General features: G+C 46.0%; 1 protein-coding gene across 3 annotated transcripts; it reads left to right on the plus strand.

The window, feature by feature from the left end:
* Positions 1-370: 370 nt before the first annotated feature.
* LOC133208755 (coatomer subunit gamma-2) lies at positions 371-24,592 on the plus strand. 3 transcript variants are annotated; one of them, XM_061346851.1, is made up of 24 exons: positions 371-487; positions 2,087-2,139; positions 3,199-3,279; positions 4,287-4,358; positions 5,501-5,580; positions 6,633-6,708; positions 7,141-7,233; positions 8,333-8,419; positions 10,023-10,180; positions 11,076-11,209; positions 11,902-11,969; positions 13,872-14,060; positions 14,969-15,064; positions 15,473-15,716; positions 16,244-16,319; positions 16,990-17,093; positions 17,941-18,066; positions 19,391-19,453; positions 19,571-19,710; positions 20,274-20,445; positions 21,732-21,829; positions 22,504-22,642; positions 22,988-23,086; positions 24,081-24,592. In XM_061346851.1, the coding sequence occupies exons 1-24, from the start codon at positions 451-453 to the stop codon at positions 24,209-24,211; spliced, it is 2,616 nt and encodes an 871-aa protein (XP_061202835.1). In that variant the 5' UTR covers positions 371-450; the 3' UTR covers positions 24,212-24,592. The 3 variants fall into 3 exon arrangements, with proteins under 3 accessions (XP_061202835.1, XP_061202836.1, XP_061202837.1); XM_061346852.1 differs by lacking the exon at positions 371-487 and having other exon boundaries at positions 2,126-2,264; XM_061346853.1 differs by lacking the exons at positions 371-487; positions 2,087-2,139; positions 3,199-3,279; positions 5,501-5,580.
* Positions 24,593-26,210: the final 1,618 nt, after the last annotated feature.

Raw genomic sequence — 26,210 nt, forward strand, 5'->3', positions numbered from 1 at the left:
AAGACCTGACCGAGGTATTAATGTCAACTACCTTCCACCTGTATTATTTCTGTAAGTGATAATGAGGAGGGAAGCTGTGACCACCTCAGGGCACAGCAGCAAGGGACTGCCATTACTGCTGAAGTAGACAGCTCAGTGTTTGGGTGAAGGTGCTGAGAAGGGGGATGCAGGGTGCGTGTAGTTTGCACTGACGGGCTCTGTCGATGACAGACAGACAGACAGACCCAAAACACCTCCCCACAAAATAGCGACGCGGCTCCTTTAAGGAGCGCTTCACCCCCGGACCTGCCTCAGCCCCTATGGGGTCTTCTCTCACCTCAGCAGCTTATGGGGTTGAGCGACAGCTCCGCTGCCCAATCAGAACGCAGAATGTGCCCTGAGGAGGCGGGACTTCCGGCGGGCGTCCCCGCGTCGGTGCGGCTCAGAGGGAAGAGGGTGACGGGCGGCGCCATGATTAAGAAGTTTGACAAGAAGGACGAGGAGTCCGGTATGGGGCTGGCGGCGGCGGGGCTGAGCTGCGGGGTGGGGGCACGGCGGCACTGCCCTGTGCAGAGCGATCGTTAGGCGCTCAGAGCGTCCCGCGGCCTGTAGCGGCCGCTGAGGTGAGGGAGGAAGTCATGGCCGCTGAGGCGAGGGGGTAACAGCTGGGGAAGGAAGCACCGTTTGCTTTCTGTGCCCAGGCCTTTGAGCCTCCCCCGGCTCTTCGGGACGGTCTGTGGGGTGCAGGGCCCGCACCCGCCCCTGGGGCCACGCTTGGAGGGAAGCTGTTCCCCGCAAGCCTGCGGGCTGCGGCTGGGTTTGTTCCTTCCTCATAGCAGAAGAAGGAGAGGGCTTGGTCGGGGTCTGCGCTCCGTCTGGTAAGCTGGGCAGCAGCTGGCTGCATGGGTTTGGGCTGCGTTAGCACCGGCTGGATTAAAGTACCCTGTGGGCGGGATAAAACCATCCCGTGAGGCAGAGTTGTTGTGGATAAGACCATCGCTTGTACTTTTTCCGTCCATAAAATCGTCTGGAAATGAAGTTTAGATTGCCTGTAGTAACTGATGCTGCAGACTGTGTGGAGAAGTGATGCAGAGTATCCCTGCGGAGAAGGATTTGGGTGTATTGGTCGATGAGAAACTGAGCATGACCCGGCTTCAGTGTGTGCTTGAGCCTAGAACCGGCCCGTGTGCTGGGCTGCACCCCAAGAGCGTGAGCAGCTTAAGATGATCTTAAGGTTCTTTCCAACTCTAACCGTTCTGTGATTCTATGCTGTCTTGAGTTATCTGTTGCTGCTGTTGATAGGTCTTCTTAGCCCAGCTGGACTGAGATCCATTTCGTTCTCAATTTCCTTTTGCTTTGAGTGTAAGAACTGAAGACTAAATGAGTGAAAAGGAAAAATTTCTGCTGGAGGAAAAGGGTTAGAAGCAGTAGTGAGGGTTTGGAGGGGTTTATGTGTCTGCAACAGCAGCCGTGAGGGCTGGTTTCACTGGGAATGTGGATTAGAAGGCTGCTGTCTGCTGCCGACAGAGAAGTGTCATCACCAATAAGTAATTACTCTTAAGAGCTGGTTCTGGCCTATTGAAAGGCCAGAGTTACAGGATGAGGATACTCTGCTGCTAATGATTTTGTGATGTGTGGGAGCCAGATTATATTTAGAGTTTGCTGAGTAGCCCATTTTAGTGGAGCATTGATTGATGCACTTCTGTTTGAGATCCAGATCAGAAGCTCTGTCTCTGTCCATGTCAGAAGTGCTTTCTGTGCCTGAAGGAATAAAAATAGGGGCACTAGGAAAAACTAGAATAAATGGCTTTATGTAAAGAGGGGGTATTACACTCTTCTTCCTTACCTTCCAGCTATGTTGGTACTGCTCCCCCCACACTTTTTCCTCCTGTACCTTTGAATATACAGCTGAGGAAAGTGGATTCAAAGTTGATGGTGGACACCATCAATTATTCCAAGAGGGATTTCACTGTAGCATGAGCTGTTTTTGTAAAGTTTAAGGGCTGTTCCTCCAGTTCTTTGGGTTTTTATTGTTTTGGGGTTTTTTTTTGTTTTGTTTTTGTGAGGAATGCATTTCCTTAACTGAGAGGTCTCTTTTGTTCCTCAGGTAGTGGCTCTAATCCTTTCCAGCATTTGGAGAAGAGTGCTGTGCTGCAGGAGGTATGAATGGTCGTCAGACTGTTGAACTCTTTTCCTTCAGAGTGTGTTAGCAGCTTGAGGAAGTTCTGCAGTGCAACTCCCAAATTTGAATGGCTAAATTCAGACGGTTAATTTAAAAGCACAGGGTATGTAAATTAAATGCACATAGCTTGAGAGCAGCGCTGAGGGGAAGGATTTGGGTTGTTGGGTGACAAAGCTCCCCATGACCCTGCTTCAGTGTGTGCTCGAGCCCAGAACCCCCTCTGTGTGCTGGGCTGCACCCGTACAGTGTGAGCAGCAGGTCAGGGAGGGTGCTGAGGTGCTGGCACAGGGTGCCCAGAGAAGCTGTGGCTGCCTCATCCCTGGCAGTGTTCAAGGCCAGGTTGGACACAGGGGCTTGGAGCAAGCTGCTCTAGTGGAAGGTGTCCCTGCCCATGACAAGGGGTTGGAACTGGTTGAGCATTAAGGTCCCTTCCAACCCAAACCAGTCTGGGATTCTATGAAGTTACTCTCTGAGGGGTTTATGTATAGGAATTAGATTATCTGTGGCTTATGCCCTCCATGTGGACATGTGGGATCTTGGGATGCTGTTACTGAAGAGGTGTCCTCCATGTTTCCCTATGTTCATTCGACCTACTGTGTAGCAGGTTTTCCTGCTTCTCTTTGTGTTCTCCAGGAATAATTGCAAGTGGTGAAGTGAATCTGTTGTGAAATAATGCTGAATTTTGTTGGTTGCAAGTAGCTAAAAGAAAGAACTTAGTAATTTCCATCTTGTGTTCCTACAGACTACTGTCAAGTAGTGTTTGGGCTATAGATTCCATGGAAAGATGAAGTTGTTATGCTTTTATATTAAACTATTTTTGCTAGTTCCAGAGGGTGGCCACTTGTCAATTACTCAGGCTGCTGCCCATAAAGCAAACTAAATATGCCTGAGCTGGGTGACAAGAATATGTTCTCTGGGACACATTTTTAGAATGAAAAGCTACTTGGTTGAAAACAAATGGCTTTACTTTTTATGATGAAAGAGAAATGATGGTTGTTGGGTTACACTGTAATACTGTCTTTATGCTGTGTCTGTAGGCTCGTATCTTTAATGAGACCCCTATAAATCCACGAAGATGTCTGCACATTCTTACCAAAATCCTTTACTTGCTGAACCAGGTAAGTGTTATCATTTCTTCCCAGCCAGAATGAATATTCCCAAGGTTTATATAAGGAAGAAGTTCTTTACTGTGAGGGTGATGAGGCCAGAAAAGCGGTGAATGCTCCATCCCTGGCAGTGTTGAAGGCGAGGTTGCACAGAGCCCTGAGAGACATGGCTAGTGTGAGGTGTCCCTGCCTTTGGCAGGGGGTTGGAACTGGTCCTTTCAAAGCCAAGCCATGCTGTGATGGCTTCTATGATTCTAATTTCTGATAGCTTTCAGTGTGAAAGAAGTTTTGTATCTCTTCCTGACAGATCTGGGAGGTAGCTTTTTAAGGAGATCCAGAATGGGGTGTTTATGCTTTAGTATTATGTTCTTCCCTCTGACTTGCTGCTAACTGGAGTGAGATACATATCACTGAAGCTTTTACTACTTCTTCCATGAGTGCCAATTGAAAACTGCTGCTTGATCTGTGACCATCACAGCCCTGTGCAATTAAAGAGACACTGGTGTTTGCCCAGCTGAAGTGGGAATGACTGAGATGAAGTGAAAATGTAGGCCAAGAAGTGATGAAGTAGAAGGTGTCTTTTTGTCTGGGGCTGAATAAGAAACATGATAAAGATTTTCTTTAGGTGCCTATGTAGATCAGGTTTCCTGTGTGTCAGGTTGTATTTAACATCAAAGTAGGTTGGACCTATGCTGTTTGGTCTTAATTCAGTCAGCAAGTAGATCCCTTTTAGGTGTGACACAAAACCAAGGATGTCAGAAGGGGGAACACAGGCTACTTGACAAACTGTTCCACAACTGTAGGGCTGTGGATGGCATTTGTTGAAACCAAGTAGCTAATAGTGGTAAATCTGGCAGGTACTCCTCAGGAAACACGAGGTGAGGGAGGGATGGTTTCTAAAAAAGCCTCAAAGCAAAGATCCTTGGTGTGTGGGCAGGTGTTAAAAATGGAGGCTGAAAGGTGGAGGCAGCTCAGTAACCAGGATGGTTTTTCTCTCGCTTCTTATGTGCTGTTTTCAGGGTGAACACTTTGGAACCACTGAAGCCACAGAAGCTTTTTTTGCAATGACCAGATTATTTCAATCCAATGATGTAAGTACCTGGTTGTTTAGCACTTGCTGCCTCCCTGCTTTTGTCTGGATTTGTGGTAACTACAGATTACATCCAACTACAGTTGGATGTTGGGATGTGGGAAGTGAGTGCTTCAGAGAACAACCTGTGCACGCCAAGTACTAGCTGGAAGCAAGTCATAGTTTGGAAACAAGTGACTGAATAATAACACACAGTTATTTCTGCAGGTTGGTTTTGGTGCTGGGTTTATTCTTTTCTGCATTGAGTTACTGTTTTAAAGCAAGTGAATAATGACAAAAGCCTTTAATATACAAATCAATGTCATTTTATGACTGTTTCTTACACTTACAAATAGTCACCATCTGCTGAACTCAAAATAGAATTTAAAAGTTGCCTGTAGATTAAATCCAGCTATTCCCTAGAACAACTTCCTCTCTTCAGGAATCAGCATGGAGTCAAGGGGTGAGAACATCCTAAAAAAGTTGATTAAACTTTGAACTTAGCCCAGTGTAAATTCCTTCTCTGATCTCTTTTGCAGAGTGTAAGAACTCAGAAGAGTTTTTACTCATTAATTTTTGTTCAGTATAAACTGGCACCTCAGGTGTTTAGAGATTTGACTGAGGAATGTTGAACATGGAACTGTATTGGAACTGCAGAGTGCTTGGGACCTTTCTCATAGCCATGTGTCGGAAGGGCGGGAGGGGTGGTTAGTGTAATTGTGTTATTTGCTTTCCAAGAGTTAAAGTGTCAGTGCTCTTTGGATATTTGCTTTACAATAGCAAATAGATCAGAGGAAGTTGGGTTTAAAGCTTTTAAGTGATAACTGTGAGGCTTCTGCATTCAGATGTTTCAGTGCTATCATGATTAACATGGATTTTTGTTTTTAGTCTTATCTTACAAGATAGAGATATGTTTATTCTCCTGATTTGTTTGATAACTGTCAGTAAGGCTATTCCCCAGTTCTCAAACACTATTTAACTTGTGTGCTTTGTACACAACTGCTTTATCTTTGTATAGAAGTGGGGAAGAGGGTGTTCTATTCAAAAGCTTGCTCAAAATTTAAAGTTGAGTATTTGAGCTTTTAAGTTTATTTAACTTTAAAACTTGTAGGAAGTGTTTATTTATGCTTGCCATTAATAGTTTTCTGCACTACATTTTCACAGCAAACCCTTAGAAGAATGTGTTACTTTACCATCAAAGAGATGGCCAATATTTCTGAGGACGTCATCATTGTCACAAGCAGGTAGTAGAACCACAGACAGCACAGTATCAGAGCTCTGAAACAAGTAGCTGTATCTCAGTGTGTTTCTTTTAGTGGCTGTAATTCTGCATTATGAAAGACAATAAAGGAAAGGAAAACAAAGTGTCCTATGATAGAGAGTATGTTACCACATGAAATGTTCATTTCTTCTTCCTGTGGTGTTACTCTTTACTGGTTTCTTGTGGGTTTCTTCATGGGGGGAGTTGGTTTTGATTCCTTTTAACTATTGGTGCTTGATGGTTTTGTCACACCAAGGCTGTGATTTCTGTTTCGCTCTGCTGTTAGAACAGTTAGGGACAAGCAGAGCAAAGCCCAGTGCTGAACTGTTAGGTTTTTGGACTGCAGGATAGATGTTATAGTTGCTGAAGAGCAAAACGGGATCTCTGACGTGTTTGTGTTTTATTTTCTATATTTTTTAAAGCTGCTCAGCAACTGAAACTTTGCTGTTAGCTAACTCAAAATGTCACGTGCTAGAAAAAAAGCACTTAGGAGAAGAACAACTGAGCTGAATGAACCAGGCATGTGGCAAAGGTGTATTATGAAAACATGAACATATTATTTTAAACTTAAACAGGGGAAGTTCAGGTTGGATATAAGGAAGGAATTATTTACTATGAGGGTGCTGAGTGCTGGCACAGGGTGCCCAGAGAAGCTGTGGCTGCCCCATCCCTGGCAGTGTTCAAGGCCAGGTTGGACACAGGGGCTTGGGGTAAGCTGCTCTAGTGGTAGGTGTCCCTGCCCGTGGCAAGGGTTTGGAACTGAGTGATCTTAAGGTCCCTTCCTACACAAACCAGTATCTGATTCTCTAATTCTATGAATTGTGCATTTTGTAATGTTCTCTGTTTTTACAGAATCTCATGCTGTTATTTCTGAAGTAGCTGATTATTAAGAGTGTTTTTTCTAGCCAGTACTAGAGCTCAGCAGTTAGGTGGTAAGAGCTTGACCAACAGCTACATGAGATGAGGCGAGTGTCACAAAAAGACCAGGCATTGGGATGTTAAGTGCTGTTAACAGAGTGTCTGTGATTATTTCAGTTTGACCAAAGACATGACAGGGAAGGAAGATGTGTACCGAGGCCCGGCCATCAGAGCACTCTGCAGGATCACTGATGTAAGTCCAAATCGCATCTCTGTCATGGGAGAGATGAGGAGTGTGTTTAAAATAGAATAAAATAGAAAAATACTAAAATAGAAAATTAAAATAGAAGAGAACGATCTTGCAGGGTGTATTCTTGTAGTGGTAATGGAACTTGTGCTGTAGGGAGGACAGCTCTGAAGCCTGCTGCAGATGCATGAGCTCTGTGGAGCTCCTTGTAAACATGGAGTGAGAAGGCAGGAGTTTTGGAGCTCCGGTTTCTGATCTGAGATTGCTTTGCTGTAGACTTTGTTTCTGTCATTAAACCTCCAGAACCAGGCAACTGATACTCATCTCTCCCTTGCAGAACAGTTCATGATGCATTTTGAATATGCTGTATGTGTGTTTTTGCCTCATATTGCTTTTATGCTCTGCTTCCCAAGTATCAACACTTTTTCCATCTCACAGGCTACGATGCTACAAGCCATTGAGAGATATATGAAACAAGCCATTGTGGACAAAGTCCCCAGTGTGTCTAGTTCTGCACTGGTGTCTTCCTTAGTAAGTAAAGAGGTAGATGATTGGGAATCTGTGTGTTGTGTTGTGGGTAGGAGGCTACTCTGCTGCATTTGTAGCTCTGCTTGGCCTTTGTTTTGTTCTTTCTCCTTTTCCTTTTGAGATGTTTCTTTTCTTTCTCTTCTTTATCTGCTCACTGGAACATAAACAAGAAGTAGTGGCAGCGGAGTTTTCCTTTGTCTCAGGCAGACTCTGTCCTCTCAAACTCCTTCTTTAATGTTCTCTTACCTTGGAGTACATCAGTTATAATAGCTAAGTGCAAAGTGCTCGGTCATCTCTCTATGCAGCCAGTGTAGGACAAGTTTCTCTGGGAAAGGGCCTTGTCGGTTTAGAGTAGTCAAGCACAGTGAAGACTATGAAAGTATCTCTTGGTTTGGTGAGAGTAACTAAGAAACAGCCTGTGCAGTGGAAGAATTAACACGTGTGACTTTGAAAGAGTGTATGAGTTCTGTGACAGGCAGTAAAAGCAGTTGGCTTTGTGCTCTGCAAAAGAAAAGATCCATGAAATTGCTGTCCTGCTGCAATTCAAGATCTTTTTCATTAATAGATAGAAGGGCAAGATGAAGTTCAGTCTGGTGTTCCTCCCTTATTTGGGAGAAAAGGCTGGAAAATATCTTGCTAGGTTAATTCTTTATTAAAGAGGAGAATACGAATGAGAGCATGGGTAGTCTTAAGACTGAGATGTAAGAACACCAGTGGTTTATAAAGAGAGGCTGGCTGTCTTGGTAAATCAAGAAGGGAGGAGGTAAAAGGTCCAGCTGAGATGGAGTGAAGCCTCTGTTAGGACCCTGAGGGTGCAACGTTGGATTAATAACTGAATTAATACTGATCTACTGGGATAACTGTAGGCAGGTGCATTCTCCTCCTATTTCTTCAGTCCTGTTTGAACATAACTCTCCAAGTTATTTTTCTCTTTGTTGAAACAAGTGCATCCATACAAACTATGGGTGTGAATTACTCTTTGTTACCTGTAGTACACAGCAAAGCCCTCGGTTGTCTCAAAGCCTGTAAAACAAGGCTTGTGGTACTTCACTGTGCTTCTCATCTTAGTTTGTCAGCATTCTCCATTTGTGGCTTCTTCCAGCATATGATGAAAACCAGCTACGACATAGTCAAGCGGTGGATCAATGAAGCTCAAGAAGCAGCTTCTAGTGACAACATCATGGTGCAGGTATGTTAGAGGGTGGTTGCTTCAGGAAGCAATTAACACACTAGGGGGTTTTCATAGCATTCTGTGAGTTCTTTAAGGAGTAACTGGTTTTCCATTTTTCTTTATTCTTTCAAAAATAATAGTGTTCAAGGCTGTTTAGGTTGGATGGGTCTTGGAGCAAGCTGCTCTAGGGGCAGGTGTCCCTGCTTGTGGCAGGGGGTTGGAACTGGGTGATCATAAGGCCCTTTCCGACTCAATTCTGTGATTCTGCTAGAATCATTGTATGATTCTGACTGACTTGAGGGAAACAACTACTACAGAAACTCACAAGTTTGGTGATCCCAGTGCAAGATTCTTTTTTAGGAGCTGGCTCTTGAGTGCAGTGCTCTTGCCCTTTCCCTTCCAACCTTCTGATGGCTGGGATGCCGCTGACTGTTTCACAATAGTTGTCACAGAAAGGCTTTGAATCTGAGTTTTCAAAGAGCTTAAGAATTTATCTCTCTGCCACCCTCAACAACAGCATCTCTTGCCTTGGCCTTCAGAATATTTGCAGTTGCTATAGGCCCATGGAGATTAGCCCAGATATCAGTAAGATATCCATGTTAGTGAAATTATAATAGGCACAAATACTCCAAAGAGCAGTGGAAATGAAGGTGTTCTGTGTGTTCAGTCAGTGTTACAGACTAACCATCAGAAACAAGTCTGTTCTTATCCAGTGAGCAGCTTCATTAATCATAGAATCCCAGACTGGTTTGGGTTGGAAGGGACCTTAAAGCTTCTCCAGCTCCAACCCCTGCCACAGGCAGGGACCCCTTCCACTGGAGCAGCTTGCTCCAAGCCCCTGTGTCCAACCTGGCCTTGAACACTGCCAGGGATGGGGCAGCCACAGCTTCTCTGGGCACCCTGTGCCAGCGCCTCAGCACCCTCACAGGGAAGAGCTCATCTCAGTTTCCCCTCTGGCAGGTTAAAGCCATTCCCCTTGGCCTGTCCCTGCAGACCCTTGTCCAAAGCCCCTCTTCAGGTTTTCTGCATCCCCTTTAGGCACTGGTGCTCCTCTAATGTCTCCCGTTAAGGAGCCTTCTCTTCCCCAGGCTGAATCAACCCAGCTCTCTCAGCCTGGCTCCAGGGCAGACCTGCTCCAGCCCTCGCAGCATCTTTGTGGCCTCTTCTGGACTCACTCCTGTCTTATGACAAAAAAACCCCAAATCCAAACAATTTGGCAGCTAGAAATGTTTCTTTGTACTTTTACTGTACATTTTTGTAAGGTTACCTGTCATTTAAAGGCCTTGGGATATCCTGGATGTTGAGTGTACTGGAAATGCAAGTGTTACTGTGCAGGATAATTCAGTGAGCCTTTGAAGTTCTGACATTTAATGGGGAGAAAGGGGATTAAACTCCCTTTGTGGCTCTTTTAATCTTCAGGAATGCATTGAGCCTGTCTTATGGTGTACAGGAAGGGGAAGGGAATACTGGAGATCCTTGTAACTTGTCCAGTTCATTTGAGGTTAGAGGGTATTTCAGCTAGGAAACACTAATTACTAGCACTCTTTTAGGTCTTGCAGTCTGGTGTTTCCCACTGAGGGGTTTATTCAATAGCTGCACATCTTTGTTTCTCATTTTCTAGTATCATGCTTTGGGGCTGCTCTATCACCTTCGCAAAAATGATCGTCTTGCAGTTTCCAAGATGCTGAATAAGTTCATTAAAACTGGCATGAAATCCCAGTTTGCTTACTGCATGCTGATCCGAATTGCAAGCAAGCTCCTGAAGGAATCTGAAGAGGGGTAAGTAAGAGGCAGCGTGTGAATTATAAAACCTACTTACTATTTTGAGGTAAAGGGTAGCTAGGAAGGTTGTGGTGTTTGAAGCTTGTGGAAATGTAAATATGGATAGAATCACAAAATCATAGAATGGTTTGGGTTGGAAGGGACCTTTTCTGTGCTGGAGAGGGACTCTTCATCAGGGACTGTAGTGATAGGACGAGGAGTGATGAGTTCAAACTGAAACAGGGGAAGTTCAGGTTGGAGATAAGGCAGAAGCTCTTCCCTGTGAGGGTGCTGAGGCGCTGGCACAGGGTGCCCAGAGAAGCTGTGGCTGCCCCATCCCTGGCAGTGTTCAAGGTCAGGTTGGACACAGGGGCTTGGAGCAAGCTGCTCAAGTGGAAGGGATCCCTGCCTGTGGCAGGGGGTTGGAACTGGATTATCTTAAGGTCCTTTCCAACCCAAACCATTCTGCATGATTCTGTGATTTCGAATGCAATAAGGTTCCACCTGTATTTTGGGGATGTAAACGAAAGAATCTCTCCTATCCTGCCCTCTAATGTTAGCAGGGGACGGTACAGTTATCTGATGAAATTCTTTTATCACTGGTATTTGTTGTAGAAATAACATACTACATGTGATAATAAGATATGTCATTCATGGTAAATGATAAATGATTAAGTGTAAAGTATTTATGTGTAGAAAGTAGCATTTCTAGCCCAAAGACGATAATGTCAAGATGAATAGTTTAACAATAAATAGGATGATCAGAGCTCAAGTATGAGTTGAGCACTATGATGGCCTAGGAAAAATGAAAGCCAGTGCATTAGCTGTGCGAGTGATGTTCTCGGAAATGCAGTGTTAGTGGTTTGTGTGTAATTCAGCATCATTCCTGCTGTGAATCCTCTTTTGGTTGTAGCCATGAGAGTCCAGTGTTTGACTTCATCGAGAGCTGTCTGAGGAACAAGCATGAAATGGTTATTTATGAAGCTGCTTCTGCAATCATCCATCTCCCAAACTGCACAGCCAGGGAGCTGGCACCTGCTATTTCAGGTTGGTCATGAAGTCCTTGGTACCACTCAAGCAGCTGAAAGGGTGGTAAAACACACAAGAGACAGTGCAACATAAATACTGGACTCAAACCGTGAATTTCCTGATTCTTCCCCAGTTAGAGGGCTTTGGGATGAGAAACACATTGATCCCTTTTCCCCATTTCCTTCAGAGTTTTTGGGAACAGGCAGTAGAGGTGGCGCTTTCCTTTTTCCAGCTGCAGAAATCTGGGGTAAAGGGAAGGTAGATGAAAATTCAATAGTCCAGATGTGCCACAGGCAGCTGTGCAAGCCACCTATTACTGATGCAAGATGAAAACCAGGAGGGTATTTCGAACTTGCTTGTGAAGCCAGTAATAAGTTATGGGTAGAGCCACATGAATGTTTAGCAGTGTGTAGCTGAACATGGGTACATTGGAATTTCCTCTCTATTCCATTTCTTTCAAAGAGACACAATCTGATTTCCTGCTGCAGTGAATTCTGACTGAACTATTTGCATTGCCAGTATCAAAGTGCTGGCTCAAGGCAATTTCCCTTTCCTCATCTGGTTGTGAGGGCTCTCCCCTTCTGCTCCCCGCACATTCCAGGTGCCTAGAGTTGCATTACTGGGAGCTGGCATTTGTTAAACAGTCTCTGCTCTGTAACATCTTGTTGTGAGTGACTTCTCTTCCTTATTTTTCTCTTCCTCTTTTTCAGTGCTGCAGCTGTTCTGTAGCTCTCCCAAACCTGTGTTGAGATACGCAGCCGTACGGACCTTGAATAAAGTGAGTGCTGCCAAAGCCATCTAAACAAGCAGAAACCTCTGAGCATCAGAGGAAGCCAGACTTCAGTTCCTAAGGGTGTGTTACCTAAAGCAGAGTTACTGTTCTCATGGTTACTTGGAAATACTCCATGATGGAGAATTGGTTTGTCCATGCCACATCTCCTGGTGTGATGGAAATGTTCTCTGCATCCAAGCTCTGTTTGCTCATTTCTGGACCACAGAGCTGTATGTAGATTGATAACTTGTGAGCTGCAAGTTACATATTTCATAGAATCATAGGATAGTTAGGGTTGGAAAGGACCTTAAGATCATCAAGTTCCAACCCCCCTGCCATGGGCAGGGACACCTCGCTCTAAATCTTATCACCCAAGGCCTCGTCAAACCTGGTTTGAACACTGCCAGGGATGGAGCATTCACAACCTCCCTGGGCAACCCATTCCAGTGCCTCACCACCCTAACAGGAAAGAATTTCCTCCTTATATCCAATCTAAACTTCCCCTGGTTAAGTTTTAACCCATTACCCCTTGTCCTATCACTACAGTCCCTAATGAAGAATCCCTCCCCAGCATCCCTATAGGCCCCCTTCAGATACTGGAAGGCTTCTCTGAGGTCTCCACGCAGCCTTCTCTTCTCCATGCTGAACAGCCCCAACTTTCTCAGCCTCTCTTCATACGGGAGGTGCTCCAGTCCCCTGATCATCCTTGTGGCCTCCTCTGGGCTTGTTCCAACAGTTCCATGTCCTTTTTATGTTGAGGACACCAGAACTGCACACAATACTCCAGGTGAGGTCTCACGAGAGCAGAATAAAGGGGCAGGATCACCTCCTTCGACCTGCTGGTCACGCTCCTTTTGATGCAGCCCAGGATACGGTTGCTTTCTGGGCTGCAAGCGCACACTGAAGCCGGCTCATGTTCATTTTCTCATCGACCAGCACCCCCAAGTCCTTCTCCTTGGGCTGCTCTGAATCTCTTCTCTGCCCAGCCTGTAGCTGTGCCTGGGATTGCTCCGACCCAGGTGTAGGACCTTGCACTTGGCATGGTTAAACTTCATGAGGTTGGCATCAGCCCAGCTCACAAGCGTGTCAAGGTCCCTCTGGATGGCATTCCTTCCCTCCAGCGGATCAACCGAACCACACAGCTTGGTGTCATCGGCAGACTTGCTGAGGGTGCACTCACTCCCACTGTCCATGTCAGCGACAAAGATGTTGAACAAGACCAGTCCCAACACCAATCCCTGAGGGACACCACTTGTTACTGGTCTCCAGCCAGACATTGAGCCATTGACCACAGCTCTTTGTGTGCTGCCATCCAGCCAGTTCTTTATCCACTGAGTGGTCCATCCATCAAATTGTGCCAAAAGTGTGACTAGGTTGTGTGTGAAGGAAATAACATTCTGCTGTCAAAGCTGCGCACAGCAGAAACAGTTTATGACTGTCAAACTCATGAACTGTAACTTGAAGTTCATTTGAAACACTGAAACAGAAGAATGTGAGCTTTGATTGCATCCTGCCAACAGCAGTGTGATGTAGCTTTAGCTGCAATCTTTAATCCTTGTCCCATCAAAAGCTTTGAATTTTAGATTTTATAAGAGCAAGTAGGGATAGAGCAAGAGGGAAAGGCTTTAAACTGAAGGGAGTTTTAGATTAGGTATTGGGAGGAAGCTCTTTAAGGGTTATAAGGCTCTGAACAGGTTGCCCAGAGAAGCTGTGGCTGCCTCATCCCTTCCAGTGTTCAAGGCCCGTTTGGACGTGGCTTGGAGCAGCCTGCTCTAGTGGAAACTGTCCCAGCCCATAGCAAGGGATTGGAACTAGAGGAGCTTTAAGGTCCCTTCCAAGCACAAACCGTTCCATGGTTCTGATCCTACATTATTGCTCTCATCTAGTTTGGAATTGCATTCCTTGCAGGTGGCCATGAAGCATCCCTCTGCAGTCACTGCCTGCAACCTGGACCTGGAAAACCTCATCACTGACTCCAACCGCAGCATCGCTACTCTCGCCATCACCACCCTGCTGAAGACAGGCAGTGAGAGCAGTGTAGACAGGCTCATGAAACAGATCTCTTCCTTCGTGTCAGAGATACCAGATGAGTTTAAGGTGTGGCATTGGAGGCCTCTGCTCTTTCCAGCTGCAGGTTTTTCTCCCATTCTTGTTATTATGAAGCTTTTCCCATTTGTTAATCCTTTAATGGCTTAGTCTGATAGAGCAAAGCCAGCTTGAAATTCAGAAGGTGTAGTGCTCTGCTTTCCAACTGAAAGATGCTGTGTCATTTCCTTCCATCACTCCAAGGAAGGATAAATGTTGTTTGGTGGATTTCTGGCTCCTGGGCAGTGTCTTGCAAACCATTGTCCTGCCTTCTGGTTGTCCCTTTGGAGAGGAAGAGGGATTTTAAGTGCCCTGATTAAGTCTATATTACTTCAAGTGTGATAGTTAGGAAATAGTATGAATTACAAGTTCCTATAGTGACTAACCTTGGCTAAGAACTTGATTAAGGGTGGTAGTTGACTTGTACCCATCCCTTTTACACTACGGAGTTGCCTTGAGGAGCATGTCTCTACTAATAGAAGGCATATAGCAGAGGATAGTAGGTCTCTACTGAGTCAGTTTCCACTAGTGCACAGTGGCGTTATGTTCTTGTGTTTATGAGAAAAGGAAATGGGGATTAGAGAAATTTCAAATTGCAAAGAGTTTTAATGACAAAATGTAACTACTTCAGGTAGAATTAGGTCAGGATCATCACTGGACAGAGGGAGGAAGTGAGGGGAAGCTTTGAATTAATGGAGTCTATCCTAAATTACAGTCCTCTAATAGAGCCAGGTCTTGCACCGTGCCAGCACAGGGGTCTTAATGCTCATGCTGAGACTCCACCACCTAATTTGGATCCTTGTACATTAATTTCATCTGTCACTGTGACAGCTTGAGCTAGTGAGAAGTGTGTGTTCTTCATAAACTTCATTCTTCATAATAAATGCATGTGACTAATGTCCTCCTCTATTGGTTTGCAGGTGGTGGTGGTACAGGCTATCAGTGCTCTGTGCCAGAAATACCCTCGGAAGCACAGTGTCATGATGACCTTCCTCTCCAATATGCTCAGGGATGATGTACGTGGATGATGCACAAACTTTTCTTTGTGTAATGATGGGGGGGAAGCTCTGATAATGTGTCAGGTGGAAGGAGTAAGTAATCTGCAAACATGAAGGGTCTTTTCCGTCTTATGTCAGTATACAGCAATGATGGGGTCTGAGTGATTGAGTGACCTTGCTTATCTCATGGTTCAGACTTATCTATACATCAGCAACTGACTGGAATTGATGCTCAGATGTGCCTTTGTGGGCATGGGGGGACTAGGAAGACCCCGTTAGGTCAACCAGCACTGCTCCTCTGTTCCCTTAATGTACAATGGTTCTTCTTCTTAATGGCAAGAAGTAGTTGAAGTGTGAGGGGAACTGAGCAGCACTGAGGTCTGAGCTCTGTCTGCTGGGTCAGTGTCCTTGGTTTTCCTTTCCCAGGGTGGCTTTGAGTACAAGCGAGCCATTGTGGACTGTATAATCAGTATCATTGAGGAGAATCCTGAGAGTAAGGAAGCAGGCTTGGCTCACCTCTGCGAGTTCATCGAGGACTGTGAACACACTGTCCTGGCCACAAAGATCCTGCACCTCCTGGGCAAAGAGGGGCCGAGGACTCCATCCCCTTCCAAGTACATCCGCTTCATCTTCAACAGGGTGGTGCTGGAGAATGAGGCTGTGAGGGCTGGTGAGTTCAGTTCATGTTTGATGGTTTCGTGTCTGCTGGAAATCTCAGAGCTGAAACTGGGTTTGGGAATGGGAGGCAGTGGTTATTCCACAGGCATTGTGAAGGTCAAGCTCTTGAATGAGTCAGCTGTGAAGGTGGTTTTTATCCTGCAGTGTGTTTAATCTCCTCATATAGAACAGCAGAATGGTTTGGTTGGAAGGGACCTTAAAGCTCATCTAGTCCGGTTCAAACCCTTTTCCAGTTTAAAAAGAGAGTTCTCATAGAGCAGAGTTACAGTGCTTCTAAGCTGAGAGAGCCGAGCTGTTCATCCTGGAGAGGGCTCCAAGAGGTGTTAGAGCAGCCCCAGTGCCTAAAAGGCTACAAGAAACTTGGAGAGGGGCTTTGGACAAGGCCTGTATGGACAAGACAAGGGGAATGGCTTTAACCTGCCAAAGGGGAGATTGAGATGAGGTGCCTTGAATCATGACTCTGAGGATGTGTTTGTGTATAGCTTTTGCACCTCTGACATCTCCTTGTTTTCCTCTCAGCTGCTGTCAGTGCATTGGCCAAGTTTGGTGCCCAGAATGAGAATCTTCTTCCCAGCATCTTGGTGCTGTTGCAGAGGTGAGTGGACACGGCTGTACCTGTGCTCAGCTTCTTGGTGACACTTGGTCTGCCTCCACAGAGGAATCAAGGTCAGGTCTGGTCAGAACTTGGACTGGGTTTGCCACAATAACCAGTTGAGGAGTTGGGACATGTTTCCCTTCAGCCTTCCTGGCTGGAGGCAGCAAAGCACTGCTGGAGATAAGCAAGTGAAAAATGTGATTAGAACACCTGATAGTAAACTCTTGAGAACATCCCTCTGCAGGTAATAAATCTGTGTTCCTATATGTACACATCTTTTTGCATCCTTTGAAGCAAGACATCATCCTTCCATGTTACTCATGAATAACATTTGTGTATGGCTGAGTAGTGATGCCATACACCATGTTACAAGTTCCTGTACCTTTCAGTTGGCTTGGTTGAACTTCGTAAGGTTTGGAGGTGTATATTTTATAACCTAGCGACTGTGCATGGTGTTAACAACTCGCACATCTCCTTTAATCTTGGTTTTCTGATGTGACACATTTAAATTTCAGCTACTGTAGGAACAGGTTTTTTTGTCTAATTTGAATAGCTGTTGAGGGATCTCAGAGCATCATTGCAGTATCAAGTCCAATCTTGATGCCATTTCTAACTCAGCTCTCCTGATGTCCTCAGCTGCTGACTGCTGTCCTCTTGTTCCCCAACACAGGTGCATGATAGACAGTGATGATGAGGTTCGGGACAGAGCAACCTTCTACTTGAATGTCCTACAGCAGAGGCAGATAGCACTGAATGCTGCCTATATCTTTAACGGTCAGTGATGGAAAGGGTTATTTTATGAGCTGTTATTTAACTTTATTATGGGGGAGCTTTGCTGTAATAGTTTTCTCTAATGCAACTTGGGTCAGAATAACTACAAAGGACACAAATTTTTTTTTTCCTGGCCCAAGTTATTTCCTTTGAGATACTGAAAATGGCAAATTTGCCAAAATATGGGAAGGATTGTGTAGGAAAAGGAGGAAACGTATGAGTTTCATCATTGTTTCTTCCATCACATGGGACAAGTTTCTTAATCTTTGCCTCCTCGTCTCCATTACAAAGTGAGGATGCCACATCTTGTTGCCAGGGTTGTTTATAAAAGTGATTTATGGTCTGTAGTTGGGTCGATGGGAGCAGAGTATTCAACACAGGTGAGACAACTGCAAGATGACTTTTCTGGAGTGAACTGTTTAGACTGCAGTTCCCTCTGGAATTACAACTCCCTGTGTCGTCTGCAGAGCAGTGTTTTTATCCTATCTAGCATTGTGAAGTACTCAGTGTGTGTTTGTGTTTACTGAGACACAAACATGCTTTCACCAGCTTTTTGTTAGCTGAAGTCCAAACTGCATCTAGCTGTAAACTCTAGATTGCTCACAAGAGTTTCTCTGCAGCCTGATCCAATGGACAGGCTTCAGAGAAGAGCTCTTTAAATAATCTTTCTTGCTTATATCTCAAGGAGGATGTAACTAAGACACAGGTAAATTTTCAGACTCGAGCATCTTACTGCAGTTGGTGCAGTGGGCCATCCAAAATTCACACTCTTCATGTAAACCCTATTGCCATGGGCCTCTGACAGTTCCTACTATTAAAGCTGGCTTTTCCTGCCTGTGTTTATTTGCAGGATTGACAGTCTCTGTTCCTGGGATGGAGAAAGCCCTGCACCAATACACACTGGAGCCTTCTGAGAAACCTTTTGATATGAAAACAGTTCCACTGGCTACTGCACCAGTCTTTGAACAGAAAGCAGGTAACACTCAGGCTAACCAAGGCCAGGTTGGACACAGGGGCTTGGAACAAGCTGCTCTAGTGGAAGATGTCCCTGCCAATGGCAGGGGTTGGAACTGGCTGAGCTTTAAGGTCTCTTCCAAAGCAAACCAGTCTGGGGTTCGATGTTCAAATAGGCCATGGACAAAGCTGTAAGCATTCATGTTTCCATAGTGAAACTTGGTGTCTGGATATTGGCTCCATCCCAGTAGGCTAAGGCCAAGACACGTGGTGGCTCAGCTGAACAGGCTACAGCATCACTGGCTTTGCAGGAGCCTCCTTGATCTTCACAGATAAAGGAAGAGAGCGCTTCTTCCAAAGAAACAGGGGTTGGCAAGAATGTGGTTGGTTGTTCTGTTAGTTTTGCTGTTAGAGAGGAGTTTGTACCTAGATCAGCATTGGTTAGTGGATATATTCCAGGAGTGCTCAGTCACTTCACTGGCTTTCTTCACTGTTCTTGCACAGTTCTTCCATTTTCACTTTGTGCAACTTTAAGAAGAGTTTGAGGAGGTTTTCCCCCTTAGGCTTCTTCTTCCAGCTTTTTTTCTGAATATTATGCACTAAAGTGTGCTTTTGTCATAGAATCATGGAATCCCAGAGTGGTTTGGGTGGGAAAGACCTTAAGATCATCCAGTTCCAACCCCTGCCATGGGCAGGGACACCTTCCACTAGACCCAAGTCTCAGTCCAACCTGGCCTTCAACACTGCCAAGGATGGAGCATTTATGACTTCTTTGGGCACCCTGTGCCAGTGCTTCAGCACCCACACAGGGAAGAACTTCTGCCTTATATCCAACTTAAATTTTCCCCTGTTTCAGTGTGAACCCATCACCCCTTGTCCTATCACTCCAGTCCCTAATGAAGAGTCCCTCTCCAGCATCATTGTAGCCCTCCTTCAGATACTGGAAGCTGCTCTGAGGTCTCCACGCAGCTTCTCTTCTCCAGGCTCAACAGCCCCAGTGTTCTCAGCCTGTCTCTATGCAGGAGGTGCTCCAGTCTCTAATCATCCTCATGGCCTCCTCTGGACTTGCTCCAGCAGCTTCCTGTCCTTCTTACGCTGGGCACACCAGAACTGCACACAGTGCTGCAAGTGGGGTCTCACGGGACCCAAACACCTCTCCTCTTTTCTCCTTACAACCTTGTGGTGAAGATATCTCAGTATGTACATGTGAGGAACCAAAGTGGCAATAGTTCACAGCAGGATGTGTGCAACACTACGGGTTAAGGAGTTTTTAGTAGAGGTATAGCAGCATTTAAAACTCCTGAATGATGTAGGTGACAGCACAAAGTCTTTGTTTCTTCTTCCAGAGATTGCCCTTGTCACCAGCAAGCCTGAGAAAGTTGCACCTTCACGGCAGGATATATTTCAAGGTGAGACAAGAACGATGGCTCTCCAGTGCTTGAAGTGCTGGGAGGATGTTAACAGGTCAGGAGGGAGCAATGAACAAGCCTTTCACTAAGTGTCACCTTCTTTTCCTTTCTGCCTAGAACAACTGGCAGCCATTCCAGAGTTCAAGGGCTTGGGCCCATTGTTCAAGTCTTCAGAGCCAGTGCACCTCACGGAAGCAGAAACAGAGTATTTTGTTTGTTGTATTAAACATGTGTTCACAAATCACATTGTTTTTCAGGTAAGAGAACCTACATGCTTTTGCCTGGGTGCAGTTGGAGTTAGGGTTAAAATCATAGAGTCACAGAGTGATTTGGGTTGGAAGGAACCTTAAAGCTCCTCCACTTCCAACCCCATGCCACGGGCAGGGACCCCTTCCACTGGAGCAGCTTGCTCCAAGCCCCTGTGTCCAACCTGACCTTGAACACTGCCAGGGATGGGGCAGCCACAGCTTCTCTGGGCACCCTGTGCCAGTGCCTCAGCACCCTCACAGGGAAGAGCTCCTGCCTTCCATCTAATTAAATGAAGCATAAGCAGTGCCCTAGGGAGTATAGCTTCTCTCTTAGGGGAGTTGCAATGTAGACTTAAGGGTGTGTGTGCTGCTTTCCTCAACAATCAAATAAGGATGGGGGTTATGATCCCGTGTGTTAAGGATTTCTAGTAAAATTGGAGAGAAAAGCTGTTTCTGAGAACAGCAGCTTGTTCAACAAAGTGGGAGTCTGATTTACACTGTGGATTTGAGGGAAGAAGTCTTGATTAGGAATGTTTCTTCTATGTTCAAGTCCTTTTCAATGTATTCTGTAGTTTGACTGCACAAACACCTTAAATGATCAGCTGTTGGAGAGAGTCACTGTGCAGATGGAGCCATCAGATGCTTATGATGTGGTCCATTTCATCCCAGCACCCAGCCTGGCTTACAACCAGCCCGGCATGTGTTACACCCTCGTCCAGATCCCTCAGGATGACTCCACTGCAGGTACCTGTTGGGAGGGAGTTGTTCTACCCACCACATCCCTCAGAGGAAGCTTTGGGAGAACAGAATGAGATGTTGAGGGGATGGGGTTTGAGGAATACATTGAGATTCTGGAACTGACTGTTTCTCACATGTCATGGGCTGGTTTTCATGTAGAACCTGTGTTTGTGCAAAATAGTATACACAAGTTTTACAACACAGTGTAAACCTTTTGAAATAATCAGTGGTATTTCTGCAGATGGGATGTTGAAGAGGATTAGAGAGGTAATAGGAATTGGTGCAGGTAATAGGACATGGAATTTACTGCCTTCAGTCAGTGAAAGGAGCAGATTTGAAAACATGGACTTTTTTTGTAGTCAAGAACAGAATCAGTGAAAGGAAAATGCAAATAGAAAATAAAATATCAGTAGTCTGGTCCTGCATAAAACTTCCCTTTATTACTGTTGTTTACACTTAGAAGAAACTTCATTGGATGTAAAATCCCAGAGTGGTTTGTGTTGGAAGGGACCTTAAAGCTCTTCCAGCTCCAACCCCTGCCACGGGCAGGGACCCCTTCCACTAGAGCAGCTTGCTCCAAGCCCCTGTGTCCAACCTGGCCTTGAACACTGCCAGGGATGGGGCAGCCACAGCTTCTCTGGGCACCCTGTGCCAGCGCCTCAGCACCCTCACAGGGAAGAGCTTCTGCCTAAGAGCTCATCTCAGTCTCCCCTCTGGCAGGTTCAAGCCATTCCCTCTTCTCCTGTCCCTACAGGCCCTTGTCCAAAGTCCCTCTTCAGGTTTTCTATAGCCCCTTTAGGCACTGGAAGCTGCTCTGGGGTCTCCACACAGCTTCTCTTCTCCAGGCTCAAGAGCCTCAATGTTCTCAGCCTGTCAGCCAATTTGCAGTTGATTTAACATGAGCATTGCTCATCAGCAAGGGTGTTTCTTGTTTATCCCTTTAATAGCAGGGAAGATCAGAACTAGTGTGAATTCTCTGACCTGTGGGGTTGGCTCATGATCCATTTCTCAGAAACCCTTTGCAGAGTTTCTCCTCTCAGAGTTTCCACTCTGGGAGGCCTGGGCTTGTTACATTATGGCCCTGGCATACTCCTCTTCTGGGATCCTCCTTTGGCCTTCATCTTAAGCCTGGGGAGCCTGGTGGAAATACATATGCAGATGAAAAGTGCTCTGACCACATCCGTGTCTCTGTCTTCTGGGGCAAAGCTGGTGTAGATTGTTTCAGGTCTCTTTTTGCTTGAAGAGAAGGAACTGCAGTACCACTAACGTACAGGCTTCTCTCTCCTCCCCAGTTGCTTGTACTTTCAGTTGCACAATGAAGTTCACTGTTCGAGACTGTGACCCAAACACGGGTGTCCCAGAAGAAGATGGCTATGACGATGAATATGTGGTAAGTTCAGAACTTGTTTTAGTTTCATACAGGTGGCCATTGGGCTGACAGTTTCCTTTCAGATCTAAATCCGATAGGAGGGAGCAGCAGACCTGCCCGAAACACCACAATACTGTACCTCATAACTTTAGGTCCTTCTCCAAAACCTTCCTCCTGTTGTGCCCTATGGAGAAAGGATTTGTGGGTTTGGAAAGGAAGGAAGGAATAACTTCCTTTGTCTGTTGTCAGACCTCCAGCCCAGTCTCTCCCAGGCGTTTGTACTTCTGTTTATTGTGTTCATGGAAATACAAGTCTGATCTCAGGAAAGTGCCTGGTTTGGGGGCTTGGAGGCAGCAAAGGCTCCGTCTGGATTCTGGGAGTGTCTCTTCAGCTGCCCAGTAGAAGCTATAATGGGGTTTGACTCCCAAAGTGTTGCCCCATTTTCTGCTCTCTTTTAGCCTCACACAAGCTTGAGTAAATGTGTTTAAGCTTTATAGATAACCACCATAAATACTATTTTTCCTCTCTGTTTTTATATGCTGGTATTATATGCTTCTGCAGTTAAAGCCAGGCATGCCAGGGTTCTCTTGGCAAAATGCTGCTGCCTCTCTTTGTCTTTCCCTTTCTAAGACGAGGATCATTTCTCTAACTCCTTATATTCTGTAAGCCTAAAATCTGCTTTGCATTTCTGTCAGTTGGAAGACCTGGAGGTGACCGTGTCTGATCATATTCAGAAGGTTTTAAAGCCAAACTTTGCAGCTGCATGGGAAGAAATGGGAGATGACTTTGAGAAAGAAGAAACCTTTGCACTTAGTTCCATTCAAACCCTTGATGGTGAGATGATCTCTCCTTGTTTATTGGTGACCCACATAGTAATCCTGGTAAATCTGGCACACTGGGGATATATTTGGTGCCTTCCAGTGGGAAGTCATGTCCCAGCAACAAGGTTTTGTGTTGCAATGCTGGGATTATAGTGAGTGGAAGTTTGGCATTGCTCTCCTGAAACTGGGTGGAGGAAGGGGTGTGTTCCTGGGCTGTGCAGACATGGCAAAGTAGGAGTATTGATGGGGCTGCAGTCAAGCTGCTGAATGGGAATGGTTAACCCACATGGGTGCTTAGTGGAGAAGAAAGCTTGGCACTAAGCTGGAGGTAATTCTCTCCCTCAATCTCTGCATGCAGAAGCTGTCAATAACATCATCAAGTTCTTGGGCATGCAGCCCTGTGAGAGGTCAGATAAAGTGCCAGAGAACAAGAATTCTCACACGCTCTACTTAGCTGGTAAGTACTCACACTGCAGAGCTCCATGGCTCTGTGTCCCCACAGGGTTTTACTAAAGGGAGGGGAATGGGTTTGGGAGATTCTGCTCTTACTTTGAGAGGTTTTTCTCTGTGTTGATCAGAATGGATGTATTCTGCCTATGGGAATGGTAGTGAATCCTTTGAATGAAGAACTTTCAGAGCAGATACCTGCCTAAGTTCCTTGCCTGTGCTTATCTTGGAAGGGGGTTCTTAGGACTGTCTTACAGACACATCCTGAATTGACCTGCAGTACCCACGGCTTCTTAGGGAGTCCTAGAGTCATTTAGGTTAGAAAAGACCCTTAAGGTCATTGAGTCCAACCGTTAACCCAGAACTGCCAAGGCCACCACTAAACCATGTCCCTAAGCACCACATGTACATGTCTTCTATATCCCTCCAGGGACGGTGACTCCAGCCCTGCCCTGGGCAGCCTGTTCCAATGCCTGAGCACCCTTTGGGGCAGGAATTGTTCTTCATCTCCATCTAAACCTGCCCTGGTGCAACTTCAGGCTGTTTCCTCTTGTCCCATCCCTTGTTCCTTGGACCAGAGGGAGCAGAGCCCCTCCTGGCTCCATCCTCAGGACTATATCTCCCTTAAGGGCAAGGGAACTGAGCCAGTGTACTAGCCTTGCAGTGTGTGTGGCCTTCTCAAACCAGAAGTGAGCTTCAGCTACCCACTTTCTGCTTTTTACCTATTTAAGTCTGCCAAGCCCTCCAGCAGCACTTGCTGACTCTCTTTCATTACAGCATTATCTGTTATCTCTGGTCTTGGCCTCAAGAGCTTAGGAGAAATTGGGGGTTTGGGTATTTGTTAGTCATTTCCCCCTTCTCTGCAACTGGCATAGACTCAGTGTTGTCTGTAAATGGCTCCTGGGTCATCTAGATCACTGAGCCTGTCCTAAAGTGATGTCTACAAGAAAATCTCTTCAAGTCATCTCCTAAAGCCACTCTCAAACATTGCTTTGTCCCCTCAGGTGTCTACAGAGGTGGCTGTGATGTGCTGGTGAGGTCCAGGCTCGCGCTCGGAGACGGTGTCACCATGCAGGTGACTGTTAGGAGCAAAGAAGAAACGCCTGTAGATGTCATCCTGGCTTCTGTAGGCTGAGTGTTACAGCCCGACTGTGGTGGAAACCCCCTTAGCAAGCACTGGTTGGGTATTTACCAGCTATCAAGCAGCCTGTCTGCCCTTCTGCATGTAGTTTTTACTCCTCCATTTGGTATATTTTGTACGTTACAGTAGTGGCAATAGGTGGCTGGAACTGAGCCTTTCCCATGTCCCTTCCCTTGTTGTCACTTCTACATTCCCATCTAACTTATTGCATCTCTGGCCACTTGCAGTAGAGCAGGGAAGGGAAAAGAGGCAGGTGGGAAGAAAAATGGCATCAGACTTTTGTCAAAATCGATTTTTATTAACAGAAAATAAACCCTGGTCCAAGTGGTGAATTCATCTGAAGTACTGGTAATAAAATAGACATTTCTTGTTCTAGTTCTGGCTGTTTCAGTACAGAAAAAGTAACCCATGATGGCTGCTTACTCAGAAAAGACCCCTTATTCCTAAAAGGACACTAAGAAAGTTCAAACATGAGCAGTTAAAACCCACACAACCTCCAAGCTTATGGTATCCTGATGCTCATCTCCTCAGCCCGCCATGCCCAGGAGGTAACTGGGAGTTACTGGGAAGGGCACGGGGCTCTCTTTTGGAATCGGACACGTTTTGGCGGGTGGTATCGTATTCTCTTCCCTTGTTATTTTCTCTTATCGTTATCATCATTGGTGGTAGCAGTAGTGATTTGTGTTATACCTTAGTTTCTGGGCTGTTCTTATCTCAACACGTGGGAGTTACTTTCTCTCGATTCTCCTCCCCATCCCTCCAGGAGCAGCGTGGGGGGAGAAGGAAAGAAGGAGGGAAAGGAGGGGGGGAGTGAACGAGCTGCCTGACTGATTTTAAACCACGACAGGACAGAACAAAGGGAATGGCTTGAACCTGCCAGAGGGGAGACTGAGATGAGCTCTTAGGCAGAAGCTCTTCCCTGTGAGGGTGCTGAGGCGCTGGCACAGGGTGCCCAGAGAGGCTGTGGCTGCCCCATCCCTGTCAGTGTTCAAGGCCAGGTTGGACACAGGGGCTTGGAGCAAGCTCCTCTAGTGGAAGGGGTCCCTGCCCATGGCAGGGGTTGGAGCTGGAGAAGCTTTAAGGTCCCTCTCAACCCAAACCATTCCATGATACTTCTGTGCCCCCTTACTGGAAATCCTATAAAATGCACTCAGGTACATCCTGTAGAACTGAAGCAGCACTGTAGGTATGTGTAGAAGACTTGAGCTCCTCCTGGTGCGGAGGATCTCTAGTGACTTTCACCTGGGCTTTAACCAAAGGGTCACCTCCTGTTCCCAGGGGTTCAGCAGGTCCTTTGACTTTGTTGTTCAGTTTGGCTTTTCGTTGTGACAAAATTTCTAGGAGGAAAATTATGCTCTTATTTATGGCTGCCTTTTGTTGCCATGGTGAAAGAGGATCTGCAGCAACGTCTGTTGTCGTAGGCTGATCTTTTTCTTTAAAAAATCCAAATTTAAGACTTAAAAGCCCTGAAGAAAAGCACTAATAAAATAAATGGTAACAAACTGATCCCTTTCCCCGCCCCCCTTTCACCCTTTCTTTTCCCCCATTTTCCCACCCCTCCTTCTTTTTCCCTTATTGGCACTGGAACAGGCTTCATGATCTTAAAGCTCTTTTCCAACCTGGTTTATTCCACGATCACCCCATTCTGTGCTCTGATAATGAACACCCACAGCACACCTGGATCCACGCAGCAGCTCCCCTTAAAGCCATTGTGGTCTGGGAGGGATTTGCCATCGCTTTGCCTTGGAGACATCCCTGGGTGCACCCGAGGGTACCAGAGTCACCACCCCTCTCCCCACCATGATGGACGATGTGTCCCTGGTGTTGGTGCAGCCACATCACCTCTCTAGAAGTTGTTCTGCACCACCTGCATCCACCACTCCTTCATCCTGTGGGAATGAGGCACATCTCCATAGGGATCTGTCCCATTAACTCTAGTATCCCCATAACCCAACCCAAAACTACCAAGGGACAGGTCCATGACATCAAGGGG

This window comes from Neopsephotus bourkii, unplaced genomic scaffold (assembly GCF_033783945.1).
Source record: "Neopsephotus bourkii isolate Nb327-2 ecotype Australia unplaced genomic scaffold, CSIRO-AGI_Nbou_v1 NB_281, whole genome shotgun sequence".
Taxonomy (NCBI): Eukaryota; Metazoa; Chordata; class Aves; order Psittaciformes; family Psittacidae; genus Neopsephotus; species Neopsephotus bourkii.